This window comes from Muntiacus reevesi, chromosome 2 (genome assembly GCF_963930625.1).
Source record: "Muntiacus reevesi chromosome 2, mMunRee1.1, whole genome shotgun sequence".
Taxonomy (NCBI): domain Eukaryota; kingdom Metazoa; phylum Chordata; class Mammalia; order Artiodactyla; family Cervidae; genus Muntiacus; species Muntiacus reevesi.
This window is the reverse complement of record NC_089250.1, coordinates 17,738,081-17,759,792: the sequence shown is the minus strand read 5'-3', so window position 1 is coordinate 17,759,792 and position 21,712 is coordinate 17,738,081. Positions and strand designations below refer to the sequence as shown.

The 21,712-nt window shown below is 41.8% G+C and overlaps 1 protein-coding gene across 1 annotated transcript in view; it reads left to right on the top strand.

The window, feature by feature from the left end:
• Positions 1 to 21,082, top strand: part of APBB1IP (amyloid beta precursor protein binding family B member 1 interacting protein) — a 71,591-nt gene extending 50,509 nt beyond the window's left edge. Inside the window, exons 9-15 of the mRNA XM_065919553.1 lie at positions 3,999 to 4,085; positions 5,595 to 5,738; positions 7,778 to 7,888; positions 12,671 to 12,769; positions 13,527 to 13,641; positions 18,477 to 18,580; positions 20,235 to 21,082. Of these exons, the coding sequence (XP_065775625.1) occupies positions 3,999 to 4,085; positions 5,595 to 5,738; positions 7,778 to 7,888; positions 12,671 to 12,769; positions 13,527 to 13,641; positions 18,477 to 18,580; positions 20,235 to 20,750 (1,176 nt within the window). The 3' untranslated portion in view covers positions 20,751 to 21,082. The remainder of the gene's footprint in view (positions 1 to 3,998; positions 4,086 to 5,594; positions 5,739 to 7,777; positions 7,889 to 12,670; positions 12,770 to 13,526; positions 13,642 to 18,476; positions 18,581 to 20,234) is intronic.
• The last annotated feature ends 630 nt before the right edge of the window (positions 21,083 to 21,712 follow it).

Here is a 21,712-nt window from a genome sequence, read left to right as displayed (position 1 = left end):
CCTGGTGAAGGGCAAGCGTGCCGGAGAGACTGTGGAAACACACCATGCCACCTCTCAGGCCCCCTGCTCCCATGGACCCACATTCTGTTCTCCCACCCACATTCTGCTGGCCCAACAAGGTGCATGGCCAAACCGAGCATAAGGTGGCAAGGACATGGCTCCAGCCATCCCGGGGGCGGGCACCGCACAGTCAGTAGCTGACAGGCATCGGTGAATTCTGACACAGGACGGAAGAGAGGACTCGGGGTGATGGTCTGGGCTGCATCAGCTGGTTGTTCTCCAGGGTGCCAGAAATACCCAGTAATTTTTTTAGTTGAAGTATGTTGATTTATAATGTTTGTGTTAGAGTCAAGTGTACAGGAAAGTGATTTGGTCATACACACACACACACACACACACGTATATATTCTTTTTCAGATCATTTGCCATTACAGTTTAATACAAGATAGAGTTCCCTGAGCTATACAGTAGGTCCTTGTTTTTCTTTTATATATAGTAGAGTGTGTATGTTAATCCCAGGCTCCTGCTTTCTCTCTCCCCTCGCCCCCACTATCCCCTTGGTAGCCATAAGTTGGTTTTCTGTGTCCGTGAATCTATTAATATTTCTGTTTTGTAGATAAGTTTATTTGTATCATCATTTTAGATTCCACATATAAGTGATACCATATGATAGTTCTTTCTCGTCTGACTTAATATGATAATCTCTAGGTCCATTCATGTTGCTGCAAATGGCATTATCTCATTCTTTTTATGGCTGAGTGGTATTCCATTATATTTATGTTCCACAACTTCTTAATCTGTTCATCTGTCCATGGATGTTTAGTTTGCTTCAAAGAGCCCCAGTGTTTAACCACCTCTCAGCCTTTGTCCATGCTGTTCCTCCTGCCCTGCTGCTCTCTTTATTTATTTTCCTCTGTCTGAATATGAACACCTTTCAAGGCACAGTTACAGCTTTGACCTGCTTTGTGAAGTCTTCTTTGATCATCTCAGCCCACAGTAATTTCTTCCTCCCTGCCAACCTACAGAACTTGGCTCATTTTTAATTTGTGCAGTCTTATACGGTTCCCCAATCTATACCTATATAACCATCTACTTACATTTATCTTCTCAGTGTGATAAAGTGATTCTTAAAACAGTGATATTTTACATGTGAAGGGTACTCAGAAATATTTACTCATGGACTGATAAGTGTTTGCTTGATTTATTCATTATCCCAACAAGGTGATTTTAAAAAATGGATTTGCTGTTTCTTTCCTATCCTGCTGCTCTCAAAGTTTGCATTTTCAGAAGCTGTGAGAAAGAGGGGTGGACTGCAGCTGAAAGTCTCATTTCCCATTTTAAAGTTCCTTTATTTTTCAGCTCAGATTGTCCCTACCAGATAATGGATGAACTGTTAAATTCTGCCGCTTGCTACAGAGCCCTCCAAATTCTCACCCAAGAGCAGTCAGTCCCTCTAAGGATTGCCCTGCATGATCTCCAGCTTGGAATTTCATTAAAGCAAAAGCAGAGTATAGTACTACCACCTGGACGGGGAGAAGGGGTATTCAGAAGCTGAAAAAGTGAGAGGGGTCTCTGAAAAGATAATGGCTTCACAATACCCTCATAAAATGAGACCCTTCATAGTTTAGAAAGGCTCTTGCCCTGTCTGTCCTGCAGAGGGCGACACATGCCCTCCTTTTCTCAAATGATGATGCTCCGCACATGCTCTGCAATCTTCATCTCCCTTCTTTCAACACATACACTATCACGTTTTCCCAGGGCCCTAAAGCAAGTGTGCTTGCTAGCAGCACACTGTGTATTCATTGTCAGGACTAAGTTATCACATTTTTTTAAATCTTGGTAAAATAAACATAACATAGAATTTAGCATTTTATTCACTTCTTAGTGTGCAGTTCAGTGATATTAAGTCCATCCACACAATCATGCTGGGTTCTTTCCTGTGGTGTTTAGAGCAGTTTAATACTGAGAGATTATGAAAAATTCAAAACTCTGACCCTAATTGTTCTTGGGCAGTCACTTAATCTGTTTCCTTATCTCTGAAATAGCAATCACACCTACATTGTGGGGTTGCTGTGAGGGTGAAATGAAAAGTGTACCTGTCAGGCCTTAGTATAGGGTTCAGGCAGGTGGTATATGTTCCATATTATAGTAGTCACAGTCTGCAAGCCAAATACATAAAACTAGAATAATTTCCAAACCCTATAGAATAACCACACTAATTCACAATATGCTGTCCTTTCAAATAATACATAAAAGTTTGTCTTTAAAAATGCATTAAAAGATAATTCAAGGATATCAACCTTGAATATTCACTGGAAGGACTGATGCTGAAGCTGAAGCTCCAGTACTCTGGCCACCTGATACGAAGAGCTGACTCATTGGGAAAGACCCTGATGCTGGGAAAGACTGAGGGCAGGAGGAGAAGGGGACGACAGAGGATGAGATGGCTGGATGGCATCACCGACTCGATGGACATGAGTTTGAGCAAACTTGGGGAGATAGTGAAGGGCAGGGAAGCCTAATGTGCTGCAATTCATGGGATCACAAAGAGTCAAGTCGGACATGACTGTGTGACTGAACAACAACAGAAAAATAATTCAGTAAGATTTATGGAAGGAGTTGTACCTGACTTATTTCCTCTATTTAAGTTAACGATTTGTCATCGTGGCGCATTCTATTTCTAGGAGATCTCCTAATTTTACAAAGTTTGCTTTGCAGTTTGCTTCCTCTTTATTCTCAAACTTCAGTGTAAGTAGAAATCATCCAGAAAGTGTGCTGGAATGCAGATTCTCAGGTCCCCTGAGATTCCACTTCAGTAGGTTGGGGGCCCTGGGAACATGCATTTAACAGAGATTTAGGGTGTTCTGGGGGTCACACTTGGGGAAACACTCCCATCATGTAAATAAACATTTGTGTCTAGACTCAGGAGGCTCCTTAACTTAGTCACTACCCTCCAGGGTTATATATTGTAGTTTTAATACATTTTTTTTCAGGCATTGTTTTATAAACTTTGTTTTCACCTGTAAGTCGTTAAATGCTTCAAGTATGGTGGTGATTCTGCCTGACATAGTCCACAAGCAGATGTTCCAAAAGGGTAATCATGGGAAAGGGAAGGACCCTGGCTCCTCCCTGAGTCAGGAGCTGCTGGAATCAGAGTAGGTTTAGTCTCTCTGCCCTTGAAGTGCACTGACCTTTAGTTTCAGGGGCAGTGGGTGTGGTGGTAAGAGCCCACACATCAGACACACTTAGCTCTGGTGTTCATTCACACTGCAGTGCCCTAGCTGTTTAACCTGGCTGAGCTTCAGTCTCCTAACCTGTAAAGTGGAGGGGACTGTCACTTACCTCGCAGCTTTGTCATTAGGATTGGAGGTGATGTTTGCAAAGCACCTGGCTGAGGATCTGCCATGTAGTACGTGCTCCCTCCAAATCGTGAGTGCTTCTAAATGGTAGTCTTCCTTGCCTTTGCTGGTTCTCTTTCCAGAAATGTCCTTTCTGCTTCTCTCTGTCCCTAAAAGTTGCCAAGTAGCAAACTCTGTGTTGTGACTGACTCATGCAGTTTTAGAAAATTAAAATTGGTTGCCCACACTGATAAAAGTCCAGATTTCATGGAGATAAAAGTCCAGATTCTGGAGAAGCCAGAATCTCTAGTCCTCAGGGACCCTACATGGTCACCAAAGGCCTGGGATCTGGGATGCTCTACTGTCCTCCAGTTCTGGGCTTTTCCAAGGGCCCTGGGGTCTCCAGGCTTCCCTCTTGTTCTTGCTTCCTCATTGATTATAACTGTGCAGGGAAGGGCAGGTGTCACTTCTGGCCGGCAGGGCAGAGCTCAGCGCTGGGTAAGCCCCTCAGTAAGCACTCAGTTGACAGAGACCATGCGCTGTGGCCCTCAGTTTACCTCCTCCAGGTGTGTGTCCCTCTCCGGCAAGACCGCAGGTTCTGTGCAGGGCCTACCATGGTGACGAACCCTTACTGATCCTATCTTTTACTGTTTTATTTAGAATTTTTACCTAGATAACAAAGGAAAAAAAGAAAACAAAGAAACAAATGAGAAAATGAATGCAAAGAACAAGGAATCCTTGCTTGAGGTAAGATTAATTTTGCAGAGCAGTAGAAAAGAGAGGAATATTAGCCATATCTTTTTAAACTATTTGCTTCTCAGAATAATGGGCAATTCAGAGAGACACTGAAATTTTAGCTTGGGGTTTTAAGATCAAATCATTACTAAATTATAGCTATTTAGATCATTAAACTGGTTCTTGGAGTTGGTTGTCCAAAAGTATTGTTTTGGACAATATAGTTTACTCTTCATGAAGTTGGGTTGGTAATTCTTGACTAAAAGACAACAATCCATATGAAACTCCTCTCTAACATTCCATAGATTTCATTGCTTACATGCTCTTAACAGAAGTCAGGTGTGACTTCTTTGCAGTGAATTCTCCGATGCCCCTCCATCAGGCAGGTGTGGTAGAAAGTGTAAGATGGCAGTTGGGAATCTGATCCAAGTTTGGTTCTGCCTGCTGAGGTTCATGTGTTATTGGGTAAGTCCAAGAACCTTGGTTTCCTGTATCGTATTGCATTATTACAAAGATTTAGGAAAAGAGTGGAAGCACCATGTGTAAAGTATGGTACACATGTCTGATTATCACTCAAGGCTGTATTGCTGAAGTTCGTTTGATGGTTGATTTTTTTGAAACTTCTGAATGGCTTTTCACATTGCAACTTTGCTAAAAATTGAGGCTTTGGTCCCCACCTATAATGCAGATGCCTGCCAGGTCACAGGTCACAAATGGGCATGGAACCCCAGATTTTTGTTGCCACAACAACATGATGACCTTTTGAATTAGGAGATTTTCGGCTTCTCTTGAGAAGTCAGAAGACCTGGTGACACCTGGCCCCACATTCCCACCTGGAGCCAGTTCACTAATGCTCATCATGAGGAAAAAAAAATGTATAACTGTGTGGGGTGATAGATGTTAACTACACTTATGATGGTGATCATTTTGCAATATATACATGCATCAAATTATTAGGTCGTATACCTAAATCTAATACAATATTCTATGTCAGTTGTATCTCAATTTAAAAGTATACCAAAAATAAAATACTGATTTATACATATTTTATGTCCAGAATTAATGATAAAATTTTTCTATTTACTAGCAGTGAAATCATAACATTTCCACTTACAGGTAAATGAATAAATTATATATTTATCAACCTACAGTAACAGAAATAGATTTTATGTAATACTTCTACAATACGTACCAAGATTGCACTCACTACCTTCCTTATGAAGTTGGGGCTATCAGCATTCTTATTTTGCAAGTAAAGGCACTGAGGTTGAGTCACTTGCTCAGAATCACAGAGCTAAGTGGTCAAGAAGCCTGGAAGTCGAACTCTGGAGCTGAAATTCAATCACCATGTTCTTCCTGTCTTTTGGCAAATAGTATGCAGTGTCAGTATATGCATTCAATTAGAGCTGTAGACAAAATTATTTTTAGCTTGCAGGCTAGCTTGCCACAGTTTATTTCAATGTGAACAAAGTATATGTTTTATCTCTGATGGGTTTTATATCATTGGAATCTCAATTTCAGGAGAGTTTCTGCGGAACATCCATCATTGTGCCAGAACTCGAGGGAGCTCTTTATTTGAAAGAAGATGGGAAGAAATCCTGGAAAAGGCGCTATTTTCTTTTACGAGCTTCTGGAATTTATTATGTCCCCAAAGGAAAGACTAAGGTCAGAAAGAAAAAAATATGCTTATAAAAAAGGCATCTCATGAAAGTGCAAGTCACTCAGTCATGTCCAACTCTTTGCAACCCCATGGACTTACACAATCCATGGAATTCTCCAGGCCAGAATACTGCAGTGGGTAGCCTTTCCCAATACTGGAATGGGTAGCCTTTCCCTTCAGGGGATCTTCCCAACCCAGGGATCAAACCCAGGTCTCCTGCATTGCAGGTAGATTCTCTTCCAGCTGAGCCACAAGGGAAGCCCAAGAATACTGGAGTGGGTAGCCTATCCCTTCTCCAGCGGATCTTCCCAACCCAGGAATTGAACTGGGGTCTCCTGCATTGAAGGTACATACTTTACCAGCTGAGCTACCAGGGAAAAACTAAAGAAATCCTCAGGTGGAAATGTCATTACTCTACCTTTTGCTGTGAGATTCATGTGATGACAGAGTTTATTCAAATAAATATACTTTTAGGACAGAATTACAGAAATCCTTCTGAATCTTTCAGTTGCTTTCTTTTAAAGGTGAAGAAATCTATCTACTTTAAAAGTCAGGTCTCAGAAATTATGGCCAAAGCATTTCTCTAAAGATTAATTCACTTTTTTATATATTGATTTCAGAGGACTTTTTTCCCTTCCTTTTTACTCTGTTGTTCTGTAGGCATAAAGGTATGACATCTTTTATCTGGAATCATACATCTGGGTATAGCCAAATTGGGGGACAGTTTAGCAAGATCTAGGCAAATGTAAAAGGGAATACCCCTTCAAAGGTCAGCTCCATGTTTAGCAATCTACCCCACAGAGTATTTTTTGTAATAGCAAGATATTAAAATAACCTCTAGTCATCTATAGTAGGATGGTTGAAGAAATAATTACATCTGTACAGTGTAATGTTATGCAGCTATACAAGGTGATATAGCCTTTCATACATCCTGACATAGAAAGACCCCAAGATATAATGTTAAGAAAAAGAATAAATTCATGACAAAATATTAAGAGTAAAATCTCATTTATATATATATTTTTTTGAGGGTCATTTATATTTTTAAAATTTCACATGTGAATATGTCTACACATACATAGGCATATAAATATATCTCCAAAAACATTTGGAAGAATCTCTTCTCTGGAGAAGAGAATTGAAAGGAGAAAAAAAGAGTGAAGGAAGATTTTCATTTTTCTTTTAAATATATATTTATATTTAATTTATATTTAAATTTAATTTAAACATAAATTAAATATAAATATATAATTATTTTTAAATTATGAATTATTTTTCTAATTAAGAAGACTAAAACTTTGAAAATCCAGAAAAAAAGATTTCACAAGAAAAAAATGTACTACCATATATAAACGAATAATTGTGCATTGAGATGTAGTAATTCTGCCCTTTATTTTTTATAAAATTAATATAATAAATATAAAAGGGGGAGAAAGTAATAGAACAAATTTATAGTTGATATGTTACCAAATATGTAGATTAGAGGTCTTCACAATGTATGTTATACCTAAGGAGAGGATTCTGTTTCCATAGCAACACTGCCAGCCCTAGGAGATGGCATGAAAGGAATCTCAAGAAGAGGTGCATGAAATGTGTGCTGATTTTCTGAGCATCAGATACCACTCATTGTTCATCCACGAGGGATTTTTTTCCTAAATGCTCAGTCATGAAATCCATCAATGACTTAGAATGGCAAAAGCCAAAACAAAACGTCTGACAAGGTGCTCAGTCACCTTGTCTGGACCACATCAATACAGTAACCATGTCTGAAGGTGAGCCAGTCATCTCTGGGGGTCCGTGCGCAGGAGCTAGGACAGCACTGTGATCTTCTGCTCCACCTGTGGCATGCTGTTTTGCCTTAGATGTGCCCTTTCACTTCTTAAAATGTAGGCCTGGCTTTTAGAAGACTACATGGTAAATGGTTAAGTAACACCTGAAATTCTGTATTTTCCTACTAAAATGTAACCCTTCATTGTGCCGTGAATAACCTTGGGAAAATATTATCTGTCAGCTAGGTTGAAGTTATTTTTTCCTTCTCTTTCAGACATCTCGAGATCTGGCCTGTTTTATACAGTTTGAAAATGTCAACATTTACTATGGGATTCAGTGTAAAATGAAATACAAAGCACCCACTGACTACTGCTTTGTTTTAAAGGTAGGTTTTAAGTCCTTACCTTAGATCTGTAAGCAGTTTGAATTAGTTATTTCCTTTTAAGAAAAGAAATGTTCAGGGAGGGGGGTTCAGGATGGGGAACACACGTAAATCCATGGCTGATTCATGTCAATGTATGGCAAAAACCACTACAATATTGTAAAGTAATTAGCCTCCAACTAATAAAAATAAGTGAAAAAAAAAAGAAATGTTCAGTGTTACACAGTTAACTACAAGTATAACATAATAAGCTTTTTATTGTAAAGCAAAATAGGAGAGGAGAAAACATTTCTACCCAATTCAGATCATTTCCCCCAAAGTCTGTTACTGAGTCTAAAACTTTCAAGTTAGCCTGTCTGGATTTATTCATCACTTTATGAGAATAAAAGCTCTACATTTTGGACAGATTTTATTGACAAAATGATTGTTCAGTTCTTTATCAGGTCCTTCCTTATTCCATTGTAAGATATTTTGAGAAATTAGGAAGTTGACAAGACTTCCTAGAAAAATATAGAAAATAGAAAAAAAATCTTTTTCAAAAATAGTATTAGTGGGTCTTGAAACTTTTTAAAGTGCACATTATCCAAAGAGAGTATATATATATATATTATATAAGGTTGAGCTTAGCACCAGATTTTGGAAGGTTGGGCAGAAGTAACTTTTCTCTGCCAAATGTAACAACTGATCCTAGAAATGGACTCGAGGAATTCATGGAGCTCTTCTGGCCATGACACTGCCTCCAGCACCACAAATTCCCCTTCACAAGTTCACACCAGAAAAACCCAGGTTATCTCGTTCCATTCAGCTCGGGTGCAAGGCTGTGTGCAAAATTTCCTGCAAATATACTTTATTATTTTTTATTCAATTATAAACATTTCTGTGCAATGTTATATAAATTACAGGTGTATAATATAGTGATTCACCATTTTTAAAGTTTATACGCCATTTATAGTAATAACATACTGGCATAGAAAGGGCCATGAGAACAATGGCAGACATATATTGCATCTGCAATGCAGTGAGTTAAGCACTTTTCATATGTTACTCATATGTTCATTTAATCCTTTATCAGCCTTCTATGGTAAGAGCCACAGTTCTCCCTCGTTTGCTTTCTTTCTTTGTTTTTGGCTATGCTGGGTCTTCATTGCTGCGCACAGGCTTTCTCTAGTTGCAGAGAGCGAAGGCTGCTCTCTCGTTGTGGCACGTGGGCTTCTTGTTGTGGTGACTTCTCTTGCTGCGGCTCCCAGGTTCTAGAGCACAGGCTTAGTTGCTCCATGGCATGTGGAATCTTCCCGGTCCAGGGATCAAACCTGTGTCTCCTGCAACGGCAGGCAGATTCTTCACCACTGAGCCACCGGGCAAGCCTTCTCTGTAGTTTGTAGATGTGGAATCTGGGCACAAAGACTCTCAGCCAGGAAGTAGCTGGACCAGGATGAGAAGCCAAGGAGGGGGAGGGTGGGTGGGGAGGCTGTCCTCTCAGATGCTGTTTGCCGGCACACAAAATCTCTTCTCTGCTTCCTCTAACCCCAGCCCCAGCCACTCTTGAACTGTGTCTTCATTGTGTTGCTCTCTGCCATCGTGGCCCTCGTTTGCAATCCTGAGACTCAGAACTTACGAACACAGAGGCCCTCCTTTGCACACAGGCATCCCGATGCCTGCACGGCATAAAAATGTCTTCTGGCTCTAAGCGTCAACAGTCGGGGCTTCTCTGCTGGTGATGAAATGTGCTTCAGAGCAGGCAAATATAATAAAAGTTGTCAGAAGCGGGTAAGGGCCCATAAACCCATGGCCAGTGACTGGAGCAGAGGTGTTCAGCAAGAGAAAGCAGAGACCTCAGACCTAGAGGTCTCCAGGTTCCTAGTGCTGACTCACAAGCTTGAGACTAGGTCCCAGGATCATGGGTTGAGCTGTCTGGCCTGGGACGCAGGCCACCCTGGGCTGCACCAAGAATGGCGATGCTGAGACCCAGGGGAGGACCTCCCACGGACAGGGACGAGGGCTCTGAGGTGGAGAAAAATGCAGGCCTGACGATCGGAGAACAAACAGGAATCAGAACAAACAAACAACCCAACAGGAACATGCATTTCCCTTTTCTCAAAATGATGACCGATTCTGTTCTCAAGCTAGGTTCCTTATGAGCAGTCACCCTGCTTGTTTTGCACTTAGGCACACTTCTCAGTTCCTTCCCCCAATGCTAGGAATTTTTATTCATTTGCTGAGTAAAAGGATCAGTCATCCTTTGGAGAACTTAATTTTTTTACAAACATTTTGGTCACTTATTTCCCTTTGTGTCCACGCTGGAAGGTGGAAAACTCTTGATATGCAAATATTTCATGAAGGTGAGCAGATTGATAGAATTCAAAGAGAATGCACATACACTGCAGAAAGGGTTCAGGATTAGAGTAGCATGTTAATAGATCATGTGAGTCCACAGACATGCACAGGCTGAGAAGTTCAACCAGGGAGCTTCTTACTCAGGATGAACCCATGGATTATGACCGTCCATGGAGGGTGCTGCCAGGAAGATGAGAGTTTGAGTCCTGGCTCTGTCTCATGGCACAGTGTCAAGACTCACTAAGCTTCACTGCCCTCTGCTATGAAGTGGAAATAACCCTTCCCGTGCAGCTTAAACCATCTATGCCCATAAGACCATTAGTGCAATGTTGACAGACATAACCAGTGAGCAAGAATTGGAGTCATTCTTACTGCACTCTAGTACCAGTTAAAGATGTCTGTTGACCAGCATTTCTCAAACTTGAGAGTGCGTGGGACTCACCAGGAGAGCTGTTAAGACAGGTGGTTGGGACCCCAGAGCTTCTGATGCTGTGGGTCTGGGATCTGGCCCAGGAATTTGCACATCCACCAAGCTTCCAGGTTCTTATCTGCCTCTTCCTTCCACAGCTGTCACCTCTTCCAAAGAACCTTTCTCTGTTTTCCAACTTTTGCTGCAGACTTTACCATGCCATCGAGTGATCATACATTTGTTTACATACGTCTCCCTCAGCAACACCTCAGCCACCACTTCTTTAGGATGGTGTGAGCCACTTTTCGTCATCTCTAGCTAACCACTCAGAGGTATCTACTGAATGCACGAGCCCTCGCTTCTCATCAGGGTTCTGCCACTCACTGTGCCCTTGGATAAATAGCTTCACCTCTCTGGTCTCCCACTGTTTCGAGGATCTCTAAGATCCCTTTGGACAAGGGTCTGCAGTTGCCCTGACCTTTGAGTGCTGCACGGCATGTCTCTGGGAGCTTCTCCCTTTCTGTGGTCAGGAGCAACCAAACCAACGGCAGAAAAGGCTGGCCAGTGGCATGGAGCTAGCATTTTTCCTTAAACTTCTTTGCAAACATTTTTCCAGCTAAAAGCTCAAGGGAGTAAACGCCTTGGCAAGGTCCCAAGCCATGACAGAAGACGAAGCACAGGGCCTTGCCGAGTGACGTCCCGGGAGCCTGTAGGCTTCCTGCCTTGATGGGCGAGCCAGAAAGGAACCTTCTGCCCACCAGCAGCTCATCTTAGAATCATAAAATCTGAGGCTCACGAGTGATCTTTGAGGTCATCTTCAAGATCATCCAATGTTTAATTCTCCTGTGTCCAGTCCTGGTACACTTGTGACATGAGGAAGTTGGTGAGATGCACCCCACTAATGTTGGGGAGAATGAGCCAAAGTCTGTACATCAACCTCTTCATCACAGGAGGAGCTGTGGTTAGAACTCATGGTCAAGTGTTCTTGCCTGTGTTTTGTGCTCAGCAGTCACTGTGTTTAAAGGAAGAACCACATTTTACTCTGGATGAACATACTTAAGAAATTGTTGTTTGTGCTGTTTAAATGGATCCCTCTGCCCAGACAGTTGCTTCCTGCCTTTTACTCCAAGCACAGTATGATTTACAGTCTGCTCCTGGGAACCCGGCTTTCCCATCACATGGCATGCACAAAAAAAAAAGAAAAGAAATTTTAATATACCAAGCCCAAGGTAACAAAAATCAAAACTTTTAATTCCTCCAGGGGGGAAAAAAAAAAGCTGTTTACTAAGAACAATTATAAACCCAGATTGCTGGGGACACCCATGTTTTGCCCCTCTTACACAAGGGCCAGACCAGAAAGTTTTGCTCTGGTTCAGTTGGCCAGTTTGGTTGGAAGTTAGGGAGTCGTGTTTCTGGTGCTGAAAGACAGGGATGTTCTGTATGACCTCGGACCCATAACACTCCATCCCTTTTGCACCTGCCCATCACTGTTCTCTTTGACCAGGAGCTCCTGGAAGGCCTGGGTGACCCCCTAGTGCAGCACCTAGTTCACCGCCACTTAAAATTAGACAGAAATACTCCTCTGGGCTATGCATGTGGGTAAGAGATGACAGAAGACAGGGCAAAACCCTGAATTCCTCGTAGCAGAAATAACCCTAGGCCTGCATGAGAGTCACAAAAGCATTAATTCCTTGACATGAGAATTACGTCAGGTAAGTTCCCTTATCAGATAAATGGAGAAGTGATTTGGATTTCTTGTAGGGCTAGAAACATAATAGACGTGGTTTCCAGATGTTCGAAAAGCAGGAATGGAGATGACTATTGATAATATAGTAAAAAGTGCTTGTGATAAATCATGTCAATTCTTTCCAAATTTAGCCTCTATAAAAAAGTACCCCATTCCTAATTCTAAAATTGCTACCAGTGATTTTCGCCACCATCTCAGGAAATTTCAGACAGTGTGAGAATTTTCTAAACATTTCTTTGAAAGGTGTTAATTTGTGAAGAGTTTACAAACGGTCTTTGGAATGACTCTTTTCCAGCACCCCCAGATTCAGAAGGAGTCCCAGTATATCAAGTATCTGTGCTGTGATGATGCCAGAGCGCTAAGCCAGTGGGTCACAGGAATCAGGATCGCCAAGGTGAGGGAATGGGTGGACTCACGCCACCTTGAATTTGCCAGCTAGTATCCTGACAGGGGTCCAATCTTTGTGCTACTTGGAAACAGCTGATTCATTCTTTTCTTTTTTTTAAATTTATTTATTTGGCTGCAGAAGATCTTAGTTGTGGCCTCTGGGATCTAGTTCCCTGACCGGGGATTAAACCCAGGCCCCCTGAATTGGGAGCTCAGAGTCTGGACCACGAGGAAAGTCCCAACACCTGATCCATTCTCACTAAGTCAATGCCATTAATGGATCAATGCCGCAACTATCACCTTGTTTATTTGCCCATTGGTTTTTTATTGAGTTAAGTGGGAGTGGTTGACACATGGACCTCTCCCATGACCTGAGAAGCAGGGATTTATTTTCATATGAGCCATTGCAGATATTGATTTCTGGAGAGCTTTACAAGTGTTATGCGTAATTAAGAAACATGAGATACAAGCTATGGCAAAATTACATAGAGACATATGTCATCACATTGCATAGCTAAAGTTCCCTTCTCATGGGGAGGTACAAATATTACCTGATTTTGCTAATCTGGAATATTATTTCACATATGAAAACATGGTTTGTGGATTTTTTTTTTAATGGAAATACTTCTACTAAAAGTATGTCAGAAAAGGAGTAAAAAGAATAGTCATGAGGTCCTCTTTTCCCTGAATTTGTAGATTGCAATGGAGTGCAGAATTTGGGGTAAATGGATTGCTCTGTTGCTTCTTTTGTGTTCTCTCTCTAGTACGGGAAGATGCTCTACGATAACTATCAGCGGGCCATGGCTAGGGCAGGGCTTGCCTCTCGGTGGACAAACCTGGGCACAGTCAACGCAGTGCCACCAGCCCCGCCTTCCACAGGTACCACGCAGGGGGGAGATTCTGACACCTGTTCCAAGCTCAGAGCTTGTTCTCAAGCTTACCTAATGTATTTCATAGAAACAGGACTCGGTAGACGCTGTACTGAATACTCTTCCCTCCTGATGGTCAAATGTAAGATCCCCCAATACCTACCCCCCACATACTTGTATCTCTTTATAAGTGACTTTTAGCAAAGCTGTGACCCTTTTATTCATGATATGCTTATGGAGAAGATGGTGGTCACCAGCTTAGGGTGAACTTTTAGGGAGCTATGTCTCCTCAGAGTATAAATGTGATGACTGTCCAAGGCTCCATTAATGCCCAGCAGACTGTCCATACCAAGGGTGAGAGCATTCCTTGGTGTATTGCCTCAGTAACATCACACCTAGGTCCTTGCACCCAATTCTGGATGTCACATCTGAATATAACAGCTACTAGTTTGTATTTTAAGACACTGAGAGATGGAGTGGGTACTATGTTACTGCTGTTTATATATATACAAATTTACATATACATATACACACAAATAGATCTATATATATATACATATATATATGTATGCACACACATATATATGTAATTTTTGGTCCTTATAGCAAGGTATACATTATTATCATTCACTCCCCAGCTGAGAAAACTGAAGCTGTGAGAAGCTAGTATCTAGCTTGGAAAATATGCAGTTCTATGCCAGGATCCCAGGACAAAGACCAGACCTGGATGTATTATTATGCCATCTTCTTCCACCTTCTCTCTTGCTCTCCTGTGTCCTTCTCATCAACACTGCTCCCTTCTTCAAAGAAACAAATTTAAAACCCTCTTATGACTCCAAATCCCACTCCTACTGCTCCATCTGACAAGCAGACTATTCTAAAGGGTGGACTGTATTTGCTGTCTCTGGTATTCTACTTCCTGTTCACTCCCCAGGGCTTCCCAGATGACTCAGTGGTAAAGAATCTGCCTGCCAATGCAGGAGACCTGGGTTCAGTCACTGGGCTGGGAAGATCCCGTGGAGAAGGAAATGGCAACCCGCTCCAGTATTCTTGCCAGGGAAATCCTCTGGACAGAGGAGGCTGGCAGGCTGCAGTCCATGGGGTCGCAAAAGAGTCAGACACGACCTAGTGTGTAAACAGCAATGACTGTTCACTCTTCATAACCATTTCAGTCAGGTTCCTGCCTCTAGTACGTCATGGAAAATGCTCTTGCAAAATCAAATTACTATAGACTCCTCTTTTTTTTTTAATTTAAACTTTCCAGCTATACCCCACAGCATGGGGACCTCAGTTCCCCCACCAGGGATCAAACCCAGTCCCCTACATTGGCAGTGCAGAGTCTTAGCCACTGGACTACCAAGGATGTCCCATAAACCCTTCTTTCTAGCTGACCTTTCAACAACCCCAACACAACTGACCACTCCTCCTGGAGCCAACCCCTTTTCTGGGGTATCACACACTCCACCTACACCCAACCTTAACTTCTTTTTTTTTTTCCCGACCTTAACTTCTCTAGCCACTCTTTTTCAATTTGCTCTAATAATTCTTCTTCTACCCCAACTTAAATTACCCAAGGCCAAGTCAATCCTAACCCTACTCTCATACTATCTCCCTAAGTGATCTGATCCACCCCCAGCACTGTCTACATGCTCACCACCTATAACTGCATAAATCCAATCAAGGCTTCTCTGTTGACCTTCAGACCCATGTATCCAACTATCTGCTCAGTGGCTTCATCTGAATGCACCCCAGACCTCAAACTCAACATCTGTAAAACTGAGCCCGTCCTCTTCCTCTCCTGACTCACTCCCCCATGACTGTTCTGTTTCCACAAATAACATCACCATCTGCCCAATTATTCCTGCAGGAAACATGCGAGGAAAGCTCATTGTTGTCAAGTCGTGTCTGACTCTTTGCAACCCCATGGACCACAGCCTGCCAGGCTTGCCTGTCCTTCACTGTTTCCCACAGTTTGCTCATTTTATGTCCATTGAATCGATGATGCTATATGATCATCTCGTCCTCTGTCGTCCCCTTCTCCTCCTTCCTTCAATCTTTCCCAGCCTCAGGGTCTTTTCCAGTGAGTCTGCTCTTCACATCAGGTGGCCAAAGTATTGGAGCTTCAGCTTCAGCATCAGTCCTTCCAATGAATATTCAGGGTTAATTTCCTAAAGGAGTGATTGATCTCCTTGCAGTCCAAAGGACACTCAAGAGTCTTCTCCAGCACCACAATTTGAAAGCATCAGTTCTTTGGCACTCAACTTTCTTTATAGTCCAACTCTCACATCCATACATGACTACTGGAAAATCCATAGCTGTGACCAGATGGACCTTTGTTGGCAAAGTAACGTCTCTGCTTTTTAATTTGCTGTCTAGGTTGGTCATAGCTTTTCCTCCAAGGAGCAAGCATCTGTTAATTTCATGGCTGCAGTCACTATCTGCAGTGATTTTGAAGCCCAAGAAAATAAATCTGTCACTTTTTCTATTGTTTTCCCATCTATTTGCCATGAAGTGATGGGACCGGGTGCCATGATCTTAGCTTTTTGAATGTTTAGTTTAAAGCCAGCTTGGTAAATGGTAGTTTTTCCAGAAGGAAACAGAATGCTTGGCAGATAATAGGCTAGAATTTGAAGATGGTTGGGATGACAATAAATTAATACCTTATAGGGTTTCTCTGAAAGTGAAGTAATATAAACACTCTTAATACTAAATGTTCAATACATGCTCAGTCCATTTTCCTAAATGAAATGCTTAAATCCAATTTTTGAAGAACACTATCACAGCAGTCAGATGAGATGTCCATTGATCAAAAAAAAAGATCTTTCCGTAATGGAAAATCTGTTAGTAAACGGTAAATTAACCCATGTTGGTTCTGCTGTAGAGTTTTATCAAAAATAAGCCCTAGAGAGAACAAATGTGCAGAGATATTAAACCGTACTGGGAGTGTTCCTGCTTATTATTTTTTTGGAGCCTCTTGAGAGTAAGTAGATTGACTATCGTGTCCCTTTACCCATTAAATCTTCCCTTTGTATCTTCTAAAAGAATAAAAAGTAAAATAAGGCCATTTTCTTACTAACAACAGTGCAGTTATCAAATTTTGGAAATGTAACTCTTCATGTTGAGCGAGTATTTTTAGGTAAACCACAGCCTGTATTGCAGTTTGCCAGGTGTCTCGGTGATGCCGTTGCAGCAGTGCGCCTTCCTAGCACGGGTTCCCTCCAGAATTGCACTTAGGCATCATATCTCTTTCTTCCTCTTTCATTTGGCACATTTCCTCAGCCTTTCTTTGCCTATCAGGACATTAACACTTTTTAAAGAATAAGGGCCATTTATTTTATAGAATGTCCCTCAGTTTGGATGTGTCTGATGTTTCCTGATAATTCATCTCAAGTAATGCGTTTGGGGCAGGACTAAGCTGATGTGTCCTTTTCGGGGTACACCCTCTGGAAGCCTATGGTGTCTGTGGCCCCTCGCTGGAAACATTCACTCTGACCAGTTAGATAAGGTGCTATCCAGTTTCTCTCCTGTGCAGCCTTTTCATGTTGTATTTAATAATTTGTACAGAGATACTTGGAGACAACAAAAGTGTCCGAGTCCTTATCAAACTTTCCCTTCTTCCGCTTTTCCTGGAGTGCTTAATAACCTTCTTTGAGTTGTTCTGTAGATTTATGGGCTTTTCAAAATATTGGGAAAATATCTGAAGAAGCAAGCACACAGTCATTTCATAAACGTTTGACAGAAGAGCTGGTCCTGAGCAGAGAGCTAAGGCAAGCTCAGATGCACTCAAAAGGGAGACCTCATGTCCGGGGCTGGGAGGTAGTTCAGTTGTGGGAGGAGCAGCTACCTGCAACAGTCCCATCCCCACCCCGCCTCCACCCACCCCACCCCGAGGATGCCCTCTTAGGACCCAGAGGTCAACACACAGCTTCTGACTCTCTCAGAACTGTGAAACAGCTAGGCACACTTGTGCAAAAGGGCGAATAAAAAGACAGGAAAAGCAGCACATATCAGGACTTTCTGGGGAAAATAAATCTAATTCCAGGGTATATTCAAGGTTTGTACATTTTGCTCAGTCCCCTCTGTCTACTGTTTTTGTGCCCAAAGTATTTTTTTGTTGAGGATAACGTTCAAAAGTTTCTGTACACAGCATGGTGCGAACCCAGATACATCCATTTCAGAAAAAATCATCCACAGGAAGAATTCTTTTAGAAGGGAGGTTTTTCAAGATTTATTCCTCAGTTACCAAAAGATTTTTTTTTTTTAATTAGTTGGAGGCTAATAAATTCACAACATTTCAGTGGGTTTTGTCATACATTGACATGAATCAGCCATAGAGTTACACATTACATAGAGTTACAAAAGGTTTTTAAAAGCAGAACATACTATTGCTTGGGACCCAAGTTAATCCAGATCCTGTGGCTTGTATAAAGCATTCACTTCCCTGAATGTTTTGCTGAACCTTATAAAGTATTGTTACAGAAACTCAGATTTTTTGGTAAACCCTGTGTACCTGTAAATCCTTTCACTTGGAGACAAACTGCTTTATCTTTTCAGATTAACTCTCAAGAATGTTGAAAATACCTCAGTGACTCTTCTTATTTTTAGTGAAGTATAGTTGATTTACAATACTGTGTTAGTTTCAGGCGTACAGCAAAGGGATTCAGTTTACTATTCAGATTATTTTCCATTATAGTTACTATAATGTGAGACACTGAATAGAGTTCCCTGTTATACAGTAACTCCTTGTTGCTCACCTATTTTATGTACAATAGTTTGTCTCTGTTGATTCCGTACTCCTAACTTTCCCTCCCCCCTTATCTACTCTTCTCTGTCTCTGCCTCTTAGGAGTTAAAACAGGCACCACCCAAGCCAATGGTCAGATCCCCCAGGCAACACAGTCTGTGAATACTGCTCTCGGAGAAGACCGGAGACACCTTGAAACAACCAAGGTAAGACTGGGGGTACCTGACTTTCTATCAGACTGTCACTTGTAAGCCCATATTCTAAACTGTGTTCAAGTAACTGCTCCTTTAAAAAACAAAAAATACAGTTCCAACAATTCAAGTCACTATAATTTCATTTAGATAATTGCTCCATATGTATATATATTATCTTAAAGTTACATAGGCTAGAAGGGAAAATTCAACTACTACCAACACAGCTTCAGGAAAATGTAAGAATCTTTTTTAATTCTGAGGATTGGTGACTATTTTTAGTTTAGCTACACTTTTTTTTTTTTTAGCTACACTTATTTTGACTGAAGTGATTTTTGTTTGTTTAATTCAAGTGGTTTTAGCCCTCTCTGAAAGTGGCACCTACATTTTAAACCCTTGGGATTTTAAATTATTTTTTCTGAATAACTTAAAGCAGTGTGATGGTCAGAAGCCCTTTATTAAATGCTAACTGGACCCCAAACCAAATTAGAAGAATACTGATAAGGTTCCACTGTAAAATATGCATTTTGTATTTTTCTGTTAATGTTCTACATACATCCTCAGGCTAATGGAGAATAAAACACATTTGTTTTATAGCCAAATTGGTATAACATTCTCCATAACTTTTTTTTTCAGTAGAGGAGATATAATGGTTATTTAATTCTAAAATTTAGCTAAAAATTATAGTTACTAGTCCAGTTGCTAACATCTCAATTGACTATACAAGTTCCACTGAATATTTCTCATATGTGACTCAAACCAACTCTAAATATACCTTCAGAAGTTTTCCACCTCACACTCCCCTGTTACTTTGTCCCATCAGCCAGTGGTGGAAACAAGTCATATAGTTATTGAGCTGCTTATAATTTTTGAAAAAAAATTTAGGTCATTAAAAGGGCCACCTGGGAAGCCCTTATGTATGTATAGGAGCAAAATAATTTCAGACACCCGCTCCTGACAACTGCATTTCACAACCATCTCAACTCAGACCAAGAAAAATGTTGTATCTGTGTATGCCTACAACCCTAGTAGGGCTTCTCTGGTGGCACAGTGGTAAAGAATGGACTGCCAAGCAGGAGGCTTGAGTTGGATCCCTGGGTGGGGAAGATCCCCTGGAGAAGGGCATGGCAACCCACACCAGTATTCTTACCTGGGAAATCCCATGGACGGAGGAGCCTGGAAGGCTACAGTCCAGGGGGTCCCAGAAGAGCTGGACACGACTTAGCGGCTTAAAAAACAACAAGGGTAAAGACTGAGGTAACCCCAAAGTAAACTCTGTACCACTAGAGCTCTAAGACACTAGCAACCTTGTATCAAGCAGTTCCTAGAAAATCCATTATTAGTATTATAATAAATAACTTGTGAAATAGGGCAAAGTCTTCCATTTACGGAATACAAGGAAGATTAGCACCAGGTGATAACGTTAAATAATAATATTATTGATGATCCTGTTGGAGGGCATTTGGAGTCGTTCTCTGTCCCCGAGCACAGAAGGGCTAATTCAGGAACAACCTGGAGTCTCAGGACTGAGAGATAGGGGCCACCCCTGGCGGGGGTTGGGGGGCAGGGACAGATGCTTCCTAAATCCGCAGACTCACCTGTCCAGGTAAATGTCATGGCCGCACGGCCGTGTGGTCACAAGCATAACGCTGTTGTCGCTTTGTTAAAGGACAAGAAGCCCGGCCTCGGCAGCCACGACCCCGGAGCGCCCAGGGCCCAGCCCCCTCCCAAGTCCAGCCTGCCTCCGCCCCCTCCTCCGGTGCGCCGGTCCTCGGACGTGGGCGGCGGCAGCCCGGGGACGCCCCCCAAGGCCAAGAGCGCGGCCGCTAGCTTCCCAGCCCAGCCCGACGACCTCCTGCCCCCGCCCCCGCCGCCGCCGCCGCCCCTGGAGGACGACGAGCTCCCCCCGCCACCCCCCGACTTTAACGACGCGCCCCCAGACTTCGTGCCTCCCCCGCCGCCGTCGTTTGCGGGGGATTTAGGGTTCTCTCTGCCGCCACCGCCGCCACCCCCACCCGCCCTCGCCCCCGAACCCGCGAGGACGCCCCCGGTGGTCGTCAAAAGGCCGCCGCCTCCGCCGAAGAGGCAGGAGAACCCAGGGCTACCCGGCGGGGCAGGCGGGGAGCAAGACTTCATGTCGGATCTCATGAAAGCTTTGCAGAAGAAGAGAGGCAACATGTCCTAAAGGGAAGCTTAGAAATACCTTTGGGAGATGGGCGTGACATTGCTAGCCTGAAGTGTATTTTTGCTACTTTGTTTCCATGACATCTTGTTCATTTTAGATACAGTATTGAAGTAGAATATGCAAATGTAAACTTCACCTTGTTGCCCAAGTACATTAGTAATCCTTAACCTGCACAGAATTCAGACTATCTGCGTCAATGTACGTATTTTTTCTGTGTATTCCCATTTCCATGGATTTTTATCTTCCCTTTAAGGTTAACTAAAATAATGTTTTTGTTCATTTATTTTATTATGTTCTGAACCATCAAATTAATAAAAGTTTAAAATGTTTTATCTGAAAATGGTATTTCTAGAAATATCAGTATAAATCTAGTACAATATCAGTCCTATTTTATAATATATAATTGACCTTTTACAAATCCTAGGCCTTCTAAAGTCTTGTTGATCTTCGAAATATGTTCCATCTCTGTCTCAGTAACCTCCAGAATTTTCAGAGAAGTCGAAAGAGGACAAAGAAAAAGCCAGGAGACGTAGAGTGAATTTAGTTTCTTTGAGATTTCATTTCATTGTTTGGTTGAAGTCCTGGACATACCCTAACTTGGTTTTGGTTTTCTAGTGGCTGAATAACATAATAATTGGGGGTGGGGTGGGGAAGCATTTTAGATAGTTTTTGGATTCTCTGTTATTATACTTTTATTTGCTATAAGTTGTTATGATGCTACAAATTGCTATAAAAATTTAGAGACAGGAAAAGGCAATCATATTCTTCAATCTGGTATGTTTTCCCTCAGATAAACTTAATGCTCAATTTTAACAACCAGTTTATCCTAAGTTCCTGTTACCCTTATCTCTCTTCTCTAATTGGCTGTGAATCCTTTTAGATTTTTTTAGTTTTATTTCCATGGTTCTGTTTTATTTTCTTTTTAAATGTAAAACACCTCAAAATCAAAAGTAATCTCTAAA